At 28.3% G+C, this 16,458-nt stretch overlaps 1 protein-coding gene across 2 annotated transcripts in view; it reads left to right on the forward strand.

The window, feature by feature from the left end:
- The window catches only part of LOC135929119 (microtubule-actin cross-linking factor 1, isoforms 1/2/3/4/5-like), a 69,718-nt gene that overhangs the window by 20,124 nt on the left and 33,136 nt on the right, over positions 1–16,458 (forward strand). For both annotated transcript variants that reach the window (XM_065465626.1, XM_065465627.1), the window contains exons 2-15: positions 5,998–6,059; positions 8,065–8,154; positions 8,243–8,320; positions 8,546–8,638; positions 9,115–9,284; positions 9,690–9,805; positions 10,547–10,653; positions 11,035–11,154; positions 11,552–11,647; positions 12,247–12,392; positions 14,551–14,752; positions 15,064–15,192; positions 15,352–15,456; positions 15,709–15,870. In XM_065465626.1, the coding sequence (XP_065321698.1) occupies positions 5,998–6,059; positions 8,065–8,154; positions 8,243–8,320; positions 8,546–8,638; positions 9,115–9,284; positions 9,690–9,805; positions 10,547–10,653; positions 11,035–11,154; positions 11,552–11,647; positions 12,247–12,392; positions 14,551–14,752; positions 15,064–15,192; positions 15,352–15,456; positions 15,709–15,870 (1,676 nt within the window). The remainder of the gene's footprint in view (positions 1–5,997; positions 6,060–8,064; positions 8,155–8,242; positions 8,321–8,545; positions 8,639–9,114; positions 9,285–9,689; positions 9,806–10,546; positions 10,654–11,034; positions 11,155–11,551; positions 11,648–12,246; positions 12,393–14,550; positions 14,753–15,063; positions 15,193–15,351; positions 15,457–15,708; positions 15,871–16,458) is intronic.

A 16,458-nucleotide genomic window follows, 5' to 3' on the forward strand; every position in this document is an offset into this window, starting at 1 on the left:
TGATTTTACATCAATATGACACTGACACCTATCCAATCACAGAATGAATAATAAAAATCATCTCTTTAAAAAAATGTGAATTTTTCCATTTGGAATTGGAATTTACCCCAAATTACATAATTTTACCATATGGTTTTCCTTTAAAAACATACTATCTTGTCTTACTTTTAAAAAAAAATATGTTTCATAAACCCGAAAAATACTGAATTTGAATAAACAATTAAAATTATCTTCCTATTTTTATCTTTATTTATTTTCTGATAACTTGTTATTTCTTTGGAAAACTTGCGAAACATATTTTATTACAGAATATTTTATCAGCCTCTTTTATCACTTTTTTTTCTTTTCAAAATATTAAAAAGCCCAAAATTTGAGCAAAAAGTCTTTGAAGATCAAGAAAATTTTGAGAATCAAACTGCAATTATTTTTATCTTTTCTAAAAATATGATTCCAAAAAAAAATATTTTCCCACAGATTTGAATATTATAATTAAATTTTTTTTTATTACTATTTTTCATATTTCTTTCGAAATGAATACAATAAATATAGACTTAAACTCACTATTGAATTTTGTTTTAGTAAACTGAAAGTTTGGAAAACGAAAAACAAAATTTTCTTACGGGGGAGGAGGGGAGTGGGGGTACGATGGATTCCATTTTATGAAAATGCAAAATGGCATGCTATATAAATGCAATTTGCATACAATACTTATAGCTCTATTACCCCAAATTTAATATATTTTATTTTCTATATTATATATTTTGTAAAATTTTTAACCAAAAAATGTAATAACTTTACATATGCTTTTTTTATTTAAAAATAAAATAATTTCATTTAAAGGAATTTGAAAAATTTCTTTCATTTTTTAAAGCCTTGTTTATTTAGAATTTTTGGTAGTTTAAGGTTGGAGTCTTGACAAAAAAAAAATTGTTGGCCCGAGACATTTTTGAGGCCATTTTAGTTTGGTTATTCATCCTCCCCGCGTATTAAAGGATGATATTTTACCTAGATGGAGGATGCGATACAATCATTTTTAAGCAAGTCACTTGAAAGATGGGGAGTATGTAACTTTAAACAACATTCTATTTCTCATTTACTTATTAAATTTTATCAGTGATGGATGTTAATAATTATGGTTTTAAATATAATATAAAAAATAAAGTAATCTAATTTATGATAACCATTTACCTCTGAACTTTGAGATTCCTCAGTTTGTTGATACCGGTTATTAATATTAGAATGTCTTTTTTTAATGAGAATACAGCTTTCACTTTCCTTTCTCTTAAAGTTACCCTTCTTCCCAAGTTTACCCTATATCCATAGGATAGTGCCCTGTTTTTAGCATGTATAGTATATATGCGATATTAATTAATAAATAGTATTTATATTTTCCAAGATTCTTCAAGGAAATACCACTGCCTCCAAAGATATTAAAGTTAACTGAGCGGTCATTGATCGCCATCTTGAATTTATGAAAAATGGTCATATAGTATAAATGTTTTCAAAATTTTGGCACCTATAGTAGTCCGCTATTTATATAGTAAAATATTTAATTTGGTTCTCTAGACATGTCATGAGTTTCTAAAAAATTAAATATATGCGCAGTGATTTTGATAAATTTAATTAATTATCATAAGTAAAGTTCGGCGCCAACTACAGGCGAAAATATTTTCAGGCTGGATAGCATGTGTAAAACATTTTTACGGACCGGACCTGTCGGACATTAGTTTAAGTATGCCCATATTTCATTACTGATGAGGCAAATATTACCTCTACAAAAGTGGACATGATAAACTAATTTATAAAATGTTAAGGAAAGATATTTTAAGTGTCAAATTAGAGCTTATATAAACTTTTGGAAATGCATAAAATTGGCATATTTTTGTGCCTGGTTTTTTTTGTTTACCATTCCTTTTAGATCGAAATAATTTCCTTTCTCAAAATAACAAATTAATTATTTTGCTTTTTTTTCGTAAAATAAATATTAAAATTCATCAATTAATTATAAAATTAAATTTACCACATCACTAATAAATAAAATGAGATCGTTAATGATATATAATGGAAAATTTATTTATATATATTGTTATTGGCCTCTTCCGGAGAATTCGCGACACGCTTGTTAATTCATTTTTACACAATTTTTTTGTTTCCTAATAAAAAAAATAAATATATTTTTTCAAAATGTAAATATTAATGGCGCACTTTGTTTTTAAAGACTAAGTGTAAGTTTTGACTTAATATGTTTTCGGGGTTAATGTATAATAGTATAATTCTTGCAAAGTAGAATACATTACATAATATGCTCAAAACCTGGGATTGATAATTTATATTTTGTCCTTGTAACTTAGTATCAGACCCAATAGGAATTCATCATTTGTCATTGTTCCGCGCTTATTATTTTTTCTTCAACCTTAAATAAATCTATATATCATTAAAATATCTTTTAGGGAGGAAAAATAAAGCCCAATATTTAAATAAATCACATGATTATATTTTTTTTAGTTTTTGAATCCCAATCATATAGAGTTGGTAAAAAATCAAGATTTTATTTGTAAAAAAATGAAATTGATTTATTCGATTAAATTACGATTTTTTAAAATTTAAATCAAATTTTCTGGAGGAGAATAATTCCTAAAACAAAGCTATTTATCAAGCATTCAGTCATTTTATTACATTAAGCATCAGTTTCCCTATTGAATTTATGAATAAAGCATTCTTAACTACCAGTAAAGATATTTTAAGTCAATATTTGCTCATTTATAATAAATTTAATATAATAAAATTTTAATATTAACAATATTTCAGGGATCCGAATTGATAAACCGGTATTACCCGTTATTATTTAAGAAACCTAACTTGAACCGTTAATATTTTTGTCACTTAAACCTGAACAGATCTAAAATGTCTATGAACTGGGTTGAAATTTTTGATATCCTAATTCTCATTTTGATTAATAAGTATTAATATTAAGTATTTTTAGATATTCACATATATTTCTATTTGATGTTGCCATGCCAACTACGCAAATACAGTTTTATCAGCAATAGAATTTATATATTTTCCTTATTTGGGTGATTGTGCATCATGAAATTTTAATTGTATAATATAGTTTTTTTTAGGGAAATGGTGAAAAGATTTTTAAAAATATGCTTCTTTCACATAATTTTTTTTTCATGCGAAAAGGTTCGAACCTTGTTTTAAGAAATCAAACCTACCGATTTATTTTTGCCAACCGAACCATGAACCGTTATTTTTATCTGATCTGAACCTATATTAGTTACAACCGGTTCGAATATTTGATTGAACATTTATATTTTATTATATAAAATATAATAAATAATATTTATAAACTGTATCTAAATTAATTTTGTTATCAACAGAAATAATATTAATTAAACAGGATAAAATAATTATATCGAAAATTATACTTCCTGCTTAGCACGACACCAACCCTACAAAATCATATGATTTTTTTATATTTTATTTGTCATTTACCGAGAAACTTTTTAAAAATTTAGAATTTTTTTTAAAATATTACAAATCGAATTAAATATCAGTGAAATATTCAACAGTTGACACGGATCGTAAAATATATTTTATAAATATGTTCCTTGTCATTAATTTCATCTAAGCATAATTACGAATCTAATTATTTCATCTTTCCTTCATATTTATATAGTAATGAATATAAAAAAGATTAAACAATTCTATATAATATTAATTGGGGGGGGGGGCAAAACGTATATTTTTGAAAACATTTTACCACGCATACCTCATTGATTCCCTTAGAGGGAGCTCAAGTCCTAGTGAAACTTAAGTTCCATACTTTTTTGAATAGAGATTTCCTTGTTTGGGGATAAGTCTCCCATCCCAGTGACTTCTTCGAAGTTATTACCATTGAAATATGCAGTTATGAATACGCTATCGTCATTTGAATATTGGTTGGGGGACGGAGGAGGGATGATTTGGTGGGAGGGAATAGGTGATTAAATTTTCTAAATAGTGATATCGTCATTGGCTTAGGAAGTTTCGTAATCCCTGCCTCACCCTATCACTAGCACGCCGTAAGTGCTGATACGCTAACATCTGGAGAAAACTTGATGGCATCTATTAAGAATTACAATTGTCTTATCAACAGGACTTTATTTGGTTGGTCTTTTTCGAAATTATGTTAATCCACTTTACTATATATCCCAATTCTCAATTAATAGACATCTTTATATCAATACAAATTAAATTAGAGAAACACACCTAATGACCTATCTAAAATCATTTATTCAATTAGCATTTTACGGATAACGCAATTATTCGTTACGAAAATTCGATTACTATAATAATAAAAAAATTGTTCGTAAATATTTTAAATTGTTTATATATATTTTAATATTTAACATGTTCCTTGTGGATCCCTTTATTTTGTAAAAATTTATACCACAATTTATAATTTTTTTTAAAAAATAAAATTTAATTTTTGAATCATCCTTATGGACGAATGCGACTAATGCCCATATATTTTGAATACGAATCATTCAATTATTCGATTCGTATGTTAGATTTCCTTGAGGCAGTATCGACTAAATTTTAATGTAAGATATAAAGCATTTAGATTTAATTTAGATGAATTCAATAATATTCCAAATGGTTGTTTAGTGTAATGCTTTTATTCTAAATGTTCGATTAAACAGATTATTTATGGAAACGTTTAATTGTGCAAACGTGATTTTTTTGGAATAAGCATAATATTATTTTTTCCTTAAAATAACGACGAATAAAGGAAAACACTTTATTTAAAGATATATATTTTTCCATTATTGCTGTCCTCCAAAGATGACCATTTTTTCATGGTGTCCATCTTCTTATTGATCCCTTGCTGAAAAATACTTGTAAAATTTTATATATTGACCATCTCTCTAAGGAATTTTCAATATATTTTTTTAAATCGATTTCTTAACTACAAGACCTTTTATAAATATTTAGTGTATTATTTGGCATGATAACTTAATTCGAATATATTTTTTTACCATGTTTGAATTAATTTTGAAGAAATTTTAATTAAATTAGATGAAAATATTAATTTTTGGCGACGTTAGAGCACTGTCAATTTTGGATTATTTTCTTATTTTCTGCTATATATTTATAGTCTATGTTATATAATTTGCTAACAAAAAATTTTTGAGTAAAATTTATTTCGGGTATCATTTTTATGTATATTGACATTTGCCTTTTAAATCATTATTGCTTACAAAAAGTAGCCTTAAACCTCATTCATAGTTATCGCGAATTCGCGGCCGATTTGTATACTTCACCACGAATACGCGCTAACTTGAAAGTAGGGTTATGTATAAAAGAAACTAGACCTCCCATTTTAATAGATATTGTTTTCTTTATAATTTAGGTGGATTACTTCATTCTCGAGCTAATCCCTTTTTTTAGCATAAATATATATTTTTTAAATTGGAATATTTGTTTACGGTGTCTTTTCTCAGATTACCTTGTTATAAATGACCCCCCCCCCCCCAATCTGCACACTTAAAAAAATATAAACATAAAAAAAATTATTCCCATCACCCCCAATGTTTATTTTAAAAAAATTTTTACCTCAAACTTTTATTACATTTAAATATAATATATCTCATTTTAATTAAAGAAATCTTGCCAACCACCACACTACACTGTTTTAAAACAATTTTTTTTAACCAGCTGATATTTAAAAAGAAAGATAAAAAATAATTTAAAATATATAGAGAATATTTTACTTTCTTTTCTTTATTTCAATTCTGGTGTCAAAATTTACTTTTTTTTCATCAAGAAAAAAGTTTTTACACACACATACAGAATCATATTGCGACATAGTTATTATATAATTATTAGTTTCTTTTTTGTTCTACATTTTATTTTATAAAATTAATAATATTTTTTTTTATTGATTAGATTAGTCGATTTGTTTTATTTATTTTTATTTTATATTATTTTTCTTTTTTTGTTATCTCACAGATGAAAGGGACGCGATACAAAAGAAAACCTTTACTAAATGGGTCAATAAGCATCTTAAAAAGGTAATTATTAATTATTATTTCTTCAAAAAAAATGAGGGGGGGGGGAATATGCGAAATTATAAGGGAGACATGACAAAATACCTATTTTATAACATGGAAATTAGAGATATGCAAATGACAAAATTTTTAGGTCTCGGGATTTATTTCCAGGCCAGTTTTATTTTTTTACTAAAGTTGCTCGACCCAGTTTTTAAAATAAAAGGCCCAACCCAAAATATTTTTAGTTATACTAATGAGTGGTTAAAATTAAAAAACATTATTCTTGAATTACTATCAAAAAATATCAGAATTCATTGATAAACCCATAATGTGCCACATTTCTGTCAATGATGATTTGACCATGTTTTGAGATAAAAATCCAAGATTAATGATCAAAAATATGAGCAAGAAAACCTTACCAATAATATAGATTATATTTAATTGCCGGGTTATTTACTTTTTTCTGACCTTGTCCTAGGATTGGCAAAAATACAAAAAAAAAATATTTTTTCGCGATTTAAACCAAATAAAAATAATTCAATTTTTAATTAATATATGGTCTAAGTATTGTTTTTTTTTAAATTTCAGTATAATATTTGCAAGTAAAGGACTAATGCTCAAGAAGTCAGGAAATTGTTGAAAAATTAAATAATGATATATGTTGTAATTTGATATTTTCTAAATAAAGAGACGATGATATATAATAGTTATTTTCAAATAAAATTTAATGGGCACCTTTAATGATTTTATTTATTATGATGTTAAACAAAGGTGGCGATAGAGTACAACCCTGTTTTATAACTTTTTGAAGGAAGGGGATATTTTATTATTGATTTTGAAGCATGCAAATAGGTTGAAGTAGTTAATTTTTAAAAATGTAGATAATGTTGTGTTCTATGCCACACTCTGACAGCGTTTTCTAGAGCTTCATGATTAACATTGTCAAAAGCCCCACAGAAATCTACGAAGATGAAGTAAAAGAGTAATTTGTATTTGCATTTCAGGTCTAATATGGGCTCTTGTATGTTTTTCTTGGTCTATACGCGCATATGTATTTGGAGAAAAGGTGGGATGTGGATGATATAATTTTATTTTTGAAGAGGACCATAAAAATCTGAAACGCAGTATGTAAGGGCTACGCCCCGATAATCTGATATTTTTATGGAACTTTGATTTTAGGGAAATTACATAAGAAGCATTTGTTCCATTCTGCTGGAGTTTTTCCGCTTTTCCATATTTTATTGAAGAGGGGTAATTGGAAGGAAGATATTACAGGTGAAATTTTTAGATATTCCGCTGTAATGGAGGACAAATTCACAGACAAGTTACAAATTGCCTATAATATAAATGGAATGAATTAACTGTCCTCTTATGGATGTTACAAGCGGAGAAATTAGACATAGGCATTCAAGAAACCCACTGTCCAGGAAATAACACTGCATTTCAATGATTATAAAATTTTTTGCCCAGTTACCACTTTCAACAGCTTGGTCCAAGATTTTATTCCTAATAAATAAACGAATACAAAATTTCATTACCAAATTCGTACCCATCTCTGAAAGATGTGGTCTTCTTTACCTAAATACACAATTCAGACCCACAATAATTGAAAATTTCTATGCCTCACCTAATAGAAATGAGAGATTAGGCTTCATTGATATAATGCAAAACATTATTCCAAGAAAAGAACCTTTCGGATTGGACGAAGACTTACCCCTCCAGTTAACGAATTCGCTGCGGATAATAATTCGCGCTCACTCTGAATGAGGAGTCAAGCATCTTTTTTTTCAAAATCGGACGGTTAGAACCGCGAATCTAAGCCCTATTCATAATAAACAGGGATACGCTGATATCACTTCTTTTTTAGCCATTTTTCGTCAATACCGCCGAAACTGATGCCAAAAAAAAGTGATCACTATTATAATATAGTGTTTATTAAAAGAAAGATTTAACTTATCATAATAAAAAAAATATCTAATTATAATTATTGATAAAATACAAAAAATATTATTTCATCCGAAATTAGGTGGGCAAAAAAGTGAACCATATCTACGAAGACTTAAGAGATGGGGAAAATTTATTGTCTCTTCTGGAAGTACTATCCAAATCCAACCTCGTAAGATAATTTCATAACTGACATTCCTATTTTATATATATTTTTTTGTTTAACCGATAAATATATTGTCCAATTTGTTTTACTTTAGCCTCGCGAAAAAGGGTGCCTACGATTTCACATGTTGCAAAACGTGCAAATAGCCCTCGATTGCTTGAAATGCCGATCGGTAAAAATGATAGGCCTCTTTAAAAAAAAAATAATTTAATTTTAGCCCTCTTATTCCGGTTATAACGTTCTCCCGCCTTTTGAAATATTAAAATTTACAATGTAGTTAAATGGTTCTTTCCCTCTTTTTTACGTTAGATCTGTTTTTTTCACAGGATTAAAAATATATTTTTTTACAAAATAAATCATACATTTAAAACGTTACCTCATAAAAAAACGAAATTAGATTAAACTGGTTAACATCAGGAGCGAGGACATTGTCGACGGAAATCAGAAATTGACCCTGGGTCTGATCTGGACTATAATTCTCCATTTCCAAGTTTGAAATATGAGCAAGTCTATATTTAACATTTTGTCTCATTAAAATCATCATTTTAAACTTAAAGTGCATTTTGTTGTATAATATATCGTCGGCAGAGTATTATATGTTATAGCGTTATCATTTATTTAAAATACAAGAAACTTATATTTTAAAAATGATCCCCTGAAAAATTTTGAACAAGGGATATAAAAATAGAACATTATAATACTCAACCGACGATATATATAAATCGACCTATTTATAATCCAATATCTATTTTTTTTTGCTTTGCGATTATAGGATACTGAGGTAAAATATTTTTGTTTATTTCCCTCTAAAAACAACTTATTATTTAAAAAAAAATTCTTTTTATATCAAAAATAAAGGCTCATATAATTTTCTCTTTGAAGTAAATGTTTGTATTGTTTTTCAAAACCTCGTAAAAAATAAATTGAATAAATATTTTAAAAAATGTACCATTTATTCTTTTCAAGATATCCGACATAGTCGCAAATGGTCAAAACCAAGATGCCGGTTCTGCCAAGGAAGCGCTTCTCAATTGGGTCCAATCCACTTTGATTCCTTATTCAAGGATCAGGGTCAAGGATTTTACCGAAAGTTGGAAAGATGGCATGGCCTTCAATTACATACTCCACCGATTCAAGTAATATTAACCATCATTTGGCAATAGCCTTTAACAAATAATATATATGTGCCAAATACGAAATGATAACATTCCGAAAAATGATTTAAAATAAATATAAAAAATATCAGTAGCATCCCTAAAAGGAGTTAAATTGCTACCAGCACATCTAGTTTTTTTTGTGCCAAAATGCTTAACCTCTTCAACCATCATGATTGTAAGATGTATTATACATAAACATTGAGCCATGAATCATCTGTAGCAGTTATTTTACTTGGAAGCAGAGTTTGTAACCGAACTATTTCCTTGTCGAATTTCTGTATCTTGATTTTGCCCCACAACTAAAAAATAAATAATGCTCATTTTTTTTGTTTTTAAATACTTTTAATAATTATGTGTTCTACATTTTATTCTTATTACATTTAGGCCAGATCAGGTTGATATAAAAGCTTTGCTAAGACTTGCGCCCATGGATAGGCTTAAGCACGCCTTTGACGCTGCTCAAAAAGATTTTGGGGTTACTAAACTGTTGGATCCTGAAGGTTATTTATATCTTATATTCGCTTCCGGTGTTTTAAATATCATCTTAAAATATAAAATTAATTCCCTTGCACCCCCCCTACCTTCCCCTTCACTTCCTCCTAAAAAGTATGTAGGAAAAGCATGTTCACCCCCTTGAAAAATAAATGCAATCTTTTCATAGGAATTAAATACTTAAATATATAACCAAACTCCATCCATATTTGGTGGGTTTATATCGAATTTTAAATGCTCAATAAATGATATATTCTCAAGTGCTTTTGTCCTTTTTTTAGTAAAATAAAACATCTGTTTGGTTTTAAAATAAAATTTCAAACCAAATGTTTGCATTTTAATGAAAAAAAAGAAGAAATTATATAAATTACAATTATAAGTGCTAATTAATTACATTACAAATGAACCAATATAAAATTAAAATATTAAAATAATAAAATATATTCACTTAATGGAATAGATACAAAATTGTAAATAAACAAGCAAAAAAATTTTTTTAGGGAGAATTTAAAACTGTCCTTCCCATAGAAAAAACAATTGAAGAGTTTTAAGTTTTTATTTGCCACACAATAGCGCGCTAAATCGAGTTAACTCGTTATTATGTTATTGTATGTCTACCTCTTTTTCTTACATTTTTTTGTTTTAATCCTTCCGTTCCGATATATTTTGTTGAAAACTGACTTATGTTAGCTGATTTTACATACATTATGATTTACTAATTTTACGTTATTATTTTTAAAAAATATCAGATGTTGATATCGAGAAACCGGACGAAAGATCTATCATTACCTACGTGTCCTCCATATACGATGCTATGCCGGAGACACCGGCTTTTTCCAATGCACATTTAGATAACGTTTAGATATATTTTAATTTATTCTCACATTTTAACTACTTCAATCTTCGAAGAAAATATAATTTTACCTTGACAAATTTACAAACATTTTTTTGCCGCATATGAAAAAGGAAGAAGTGCCCTTTAATCTAAACTTGAATTCATTCAATCTAGAATATTTTCGAATCTTTAAAAAAAACGCGATTTAGTGATTTATTAGTAAGACAGAACTGAAATTTATTTAAATCTATTTTGTCCACTATGCCAATCAGCTAAAGGCATCTTACGTTAATTTATTCAATGTTTTGTATTTTTATTAAGTTTTATAAAAATGAATAAAATATTTATCATTAAAAAAATTCACATGATTTTTTTTTGCCAATCATTCACCATAAAAAAAAGGAACTGAAGTTGAAGATATCTGATTACGAAAAAAGGGTATCCTCTTTCGTGCTATGGCTCAATAACGCCGAAAACTTTATGACGAAATACGATGTCAGCCTAACACCTGAATGCGTTCAGGTAATTCCTAGCATTTCGATAAGATAAAAGGATATTAACCTTAGAAATATTCGAGTTTTATTGAATATTTTGTTTTTAAAAAAAAAGTTTTATTTTTGTATATTTCAATCTTTTTTTAAATATTTATTTTGAAGAAACCTTACATTTATTTTTCATAGAAAAAGTACAAGGTAATTAGTGAGGACTATTTTAATCATATCATGGCCATGTTAATATTTATATTTTTTTTGAAGTTATAAATGTTACTTCAATGAAATTATAAAATTTACATATACATACTAAAGAATAAAATGTAAATGATCGATGTACTTGTTAAAAATTCATGATTTATTTTCTCGTTCTATCCTAAGTTGATTTAAATTTTTTTTTAAAAAAAAATAACAAAATAAACAAACAGGAAGCAATCAACGGGCTCGAATGGTTCGTTAAGCGCGAAAGATCACCACGGGAATTTGAAAAATCTGATTTATACGCTACATACGAAGAACTACAAGTTTATTATAATTTCAACCATTTCATCCTGGCTGGATTATTGAAGAGCTCTCCCTCCCCTCCCCATCATCCATATATCATTTTAATACCGAAATAAAAGTGCTCATTTATTTATCAAGGAAAAAAAAGTATTTTAAATTTTTAATTAAAAGCATTTCTATTCGCAAAAAAATTTACAACAAAAATGGCAAAAATTAAACAAGTAACATTCAATCTTAAAATATGGTTGGGTTGTATTATATAGGAGGGCACTCCAACGGCCCTACGAATACGGAAAGTAAACGGAATAGATTTAATCATTCAAAGCGAGAATCTCGTGTTGATTTCAAATTTTTAAGCAATAGTGAAAATAATATTAATAGACGATAGGGAAGTAATTATTCAATATCGCTTTGAAAATATTCTGGCTGATATAAGTGAGATTCCCAATTTTTAATGATTTTTATTTTCGCGATTTAAGCCCAGGAACCAGGTAAACATATATAATCTCTTTTTATTTTAGGGAAGGGTAACTTTAAATTAAAAAAGCATATTTTAAATAATTAATGAATCAAAAATGGGCAAACTCACGTGAAATCTTTAAATTAATTTTTTTATAAGGAATTCGCTGCGACATTTTGCGATAAACACAAGTGGGAGACCATTTTCTCCAAAGCTACCAATCCCCTCGACATCGAAAAAACTTGGGACAACTTGTCCATTCTCGAAGAGAAAAAACGCCAAAATTTACGATATCTATTCGAAAAGTGAACAAATTATTTATTATTCAAATACAGAAATGAAAGTTAATTTTTTAGTGCTAATAAAAATCTCAGAAAAAAAGAAGTGCAATAAATTTTTTGGCAACTTTAAATTTATTTAACTATTTTTTGGGGTGTTAAGCACCCCTAATCCCCTCTTCTGACGTCGATATATTTTGATTATTATATATTGATAGATTGCATGAGTTTAAAAGAAATATATAATTTTATATTAAGAATATGATTTATTGACCTTTTTTTATCATTCCTTGTTGCACCTATACAAAATAAGTAAGATAAAGACTAATGTCTTATTTCCTAACGTTTATCAATAAATATTATCAGAAATTTTCAACTGATACCTCAAATTTTTAATTGACACATAAATTTTAAAAAAAATTTCTACGAAAGAAAGAAGGCGTTTTAACCCCCCCCCCCCCCTTTTAATTTACTTTTGTAAATTAATTATAAATAATAAATAAATTTAAAAAAAATTGATAACATTGAATATATACGCTACCGGCCATAAATGATTGGCCCACCCTGCATTTTCTTAACATTTTTCTTAAAATAAGACAAATAACACACAATATGAGGTTTATCGAATTTATTTAAAAGTTTACATATTATTGCATAAAATTACAAAAAATAAAAGACATAGCAATTAATTAAGATCAAATTTTGGTCTCATCAATATCACCACCTTTATTCTTAATAATGCAAAAATTTTTGGTAATCTTTCTATGAGATTTTTTAAATATTCGTAAGTGATATTGTTCCATTCTCTCTTCAATACTTTGAAAAGGTGCGAATGAGAGGTTAGTGGGCTTTTTCGCGCTTGTCGATCAAGGTGATCCCATAAAAGTTCGAATGGATTGAGATCGGGAGACTGGGATGACCAAGTCATCAACTCGAGAATATTATGTTATTGTAGATTTTGTAAATAATCTTTGCATAGCCTGGATGTATGCTTTGGGTCATTATCTTGTGAAATAAAAAGTTATTCCCTATCAAACACTTTCCTGATGAAATCACATGGTCCTCAAGGATTTGCCTGTATCCCTCCTTGTTAAGGATTCCTTTAATTTTGACATTATTGGCGGTTGCCCGGCACCAAAGCACCCCCATACCATAACAGACCCTCCCCTGAATTTGAATGTAGGAATTATGCAGTGATCGCTCTCCAGCTGAGCGGCGGATATATTGCCTTCTTATAGAACCGAAGATTTCGAATTTTGACTCATCACTCCATAAGACGTGGTACCAGTTGGCAGATGTCCAAAATTGAAAGAAAGAAAGTCTAATCGCTTGAGTTTATTTTTTTTGCTCAAGAGTGGCATTTTGACAGCTACCTTACCATAAAGTTCAAAGCTCATTAGGAGCTTTTCACAGTTGTGACACTTATTGGGTTTTACCGACTTAGATTAATCTCCGCAGCTATCTCTGAGGCGACAAGGCGTCGATTGCGTTTACTGATCCTTGCTATACACCTATCATCGCTTAAAGTCGTTTTTCGGGGTCTTCCAGGCCTCTTTGGATTCGATATTGTATAAATGTTGCCTAATCTTTTAAGTATACAACCGACTGTTCGTCGAGCTAGGGTTAATTCTCTGGCAATTCGGCGATTACTTTTACCACTTATGTGTAAATTAATTATTTTGCATTTAGTTGGAATAGAAATTTCTTTTCTTTTTATCATTTTGGTCGAATGTTCGTTAAATTTATAAAGACTGAAAGTTTCTTTAAACAATGATTTAAAACAAAAAAAAATCTAGGAATTTTTTTTAAAATAATAAAAAATAGGTCTTAATAAGCAGATTAGAATGTGATTAATGACTTTCTTCCAAAACAATGGGCAACTTAAAATTGTTGCTGAAAAAAACTAATAACTCTATTTTACTAAATTGGTCATTTTTGAAATGTTATTTCAAAGGCTAAAATTTCATAGAAAGATTTATAGAAATTCCGAGTTTTTTATTTCTAAACATGTCTAGATATCTTAAATTAAATAATCAATTCGCTTTTACCCAAATAAGTTAAAAAGTTTTAAGTTATTAATTTTTTTATATAAAAGTGCAGGGTGGGCAGTAATTTATGGCCGGTAGTGTATATATCTCTCCTTTCTTTTCCAATTCTGAAAAACACTATTTATTTTATTTTAAAGGGCCAAAAATCCCACCCCTTCACAAATCGTCATTTCAAATCAATCATCCCACGATAGGCAAATCCGAATTGAGCTGAAGACGTCCAAATCAGAAAATAACAAGGCGATCGTTGATTCTTCGAATGAAATATACGCACTTCCCTTTTACAAGGATTACCAAAATTTTTTGGGGCAATTTAGGGAAGCGTTACGTGATAGAACGGTTTAAATCTTTACACTTAATTAGCGTGAAGGCGGAGCCTAATTTTTTTCGTTAAAAACTTGGCTAAGCTTCTATAGAGGTCGGTTTGAGTTGAACGATCGACTCATTAACACGAATGTCGACAATCGAAAACATATACTAAATCGAATATATTTGGGAAAAGGGGGAGGGGTATATCTTTCATGTTTTAGAGAAATTTGAACAAAATTATTTTATGACGGGACACGTGATTCCTTAAATGAGTTACTAAACCATTAATACATGTGCTTATTGTTTTAATAATGATAAAAAATATTTTTTTCCCTAATAAGATTTGGTTGGAAAATTTAATCAAAAATCTGGATATCGTTGAATTGGAAGACATTGTCGTCAACTTCAATAAAGAAGATACGCATTTGTCAAAGCTGCTGACTCAGCTCGAACGCATCGAAGAGATCAAAGTTGATCATAATTTTATTATCAATCACATGCCCTACTTTCTTATTTTTAACCACCCCCCCCCCTAATTTCCTCCATACCAAAATCGATTAAAAATTTTGAAGGTTTTTTGTTGTATTTGTATTATGTTCAACTTATATTTATTTTAAAAAAATAAAAAGGTCAAATTATGTGATAAAATGAATTCTCACACCAACGCTTCAAAGCACCAAGCCATTATTCATCAAGAATATTTGGATCAAAAAAACGTGTATACCAACCTCGAGGTTTTTTTATTTATTTTACAGCAATTTATGATCAAGTTTATCTAACATATTCAATCTTAAACTTGTCACATAAGTGTTGTGCAATTAGAGCCTCACTCATTCATTTAATATCTAGCATTTTGAAGCAACGTCTGGTAATCCGGTCTATTTTATATGTATAAATATAAATTTATCAACCCCCCCCCCTTCATCTATAGTCTCATAATTTATTTTAAATGATTTGATGATCTCTTATGAATTTAAAAATGGAAGTTACGTTACGATGAAACTCGGCGTAACTTGAACGATCTTCAAGATTTCGTTAACCTATCTATGACCTTGTTGAGTTGGTTGAACCAGCGCGTCGAAGTGGAGATTAGGAGGGATTGGGCCAGCTTGAGGTTCGATATGGACGCCACGCAGAGATACCACAAGGTTATTTTTAAAAATTAAATATGTCGTCGGTCTCACAGCAAGACTTTGCCCTGCATTCACAGTTCATATTTTGTACACTTCTCGTCGCGAACTCGCACTAACTGTGAATGCTGGGTAACTAACATTTTAAAATTTTACAGGAGAGTCAAAAAACGCATTTTATTATTAATAACAAATCGAATTTAATATGAGCTATTTAAATAATAAAATCATCTTTTATAATATGAATAAGCATCTTTTTAAACAGAAATTATAACATTAATTGTGAAATTTATTACATATGTTTAAAAGTAGAATGAAAATTTTAAATATTGATATAATAAGGCATTTCTAAATTAATATTAACTTACTAGCTCTTAATATATGCTAAGGAAACATAAATAAACCGCAAAAAAATAGACATTTTAAATAAAAATTGTTAAACCTTTTTGTAGTGAAACAGACGATAACTAATATTGCGATAAAAGATTACATTTAACTATCCTTTATCTAATGAACGAATGAAACTATGTGAACCAGCTATTTTTATTCATATGGAAAGAACGAATTTATATAATTTATGTTTTATATAATTTTCTTTATTTTAAC

The sequence above is a fragment of the Gordionus sp. m RMFG-2023 genome, chromosome 4 (assembly GCF_954871325.1).
Source record: "Gordionus sp. m RMFG-2023 chromosome 4, tfGorSpeb1-WG-v2, whole genome shotgun sequence".
NCBI lineage: Eukaryota > Metazoa > Nematomorpha > Gordioida > Chordodea > Parachordodidae > Gordionus > Gordionus sp. m RMFG-2023.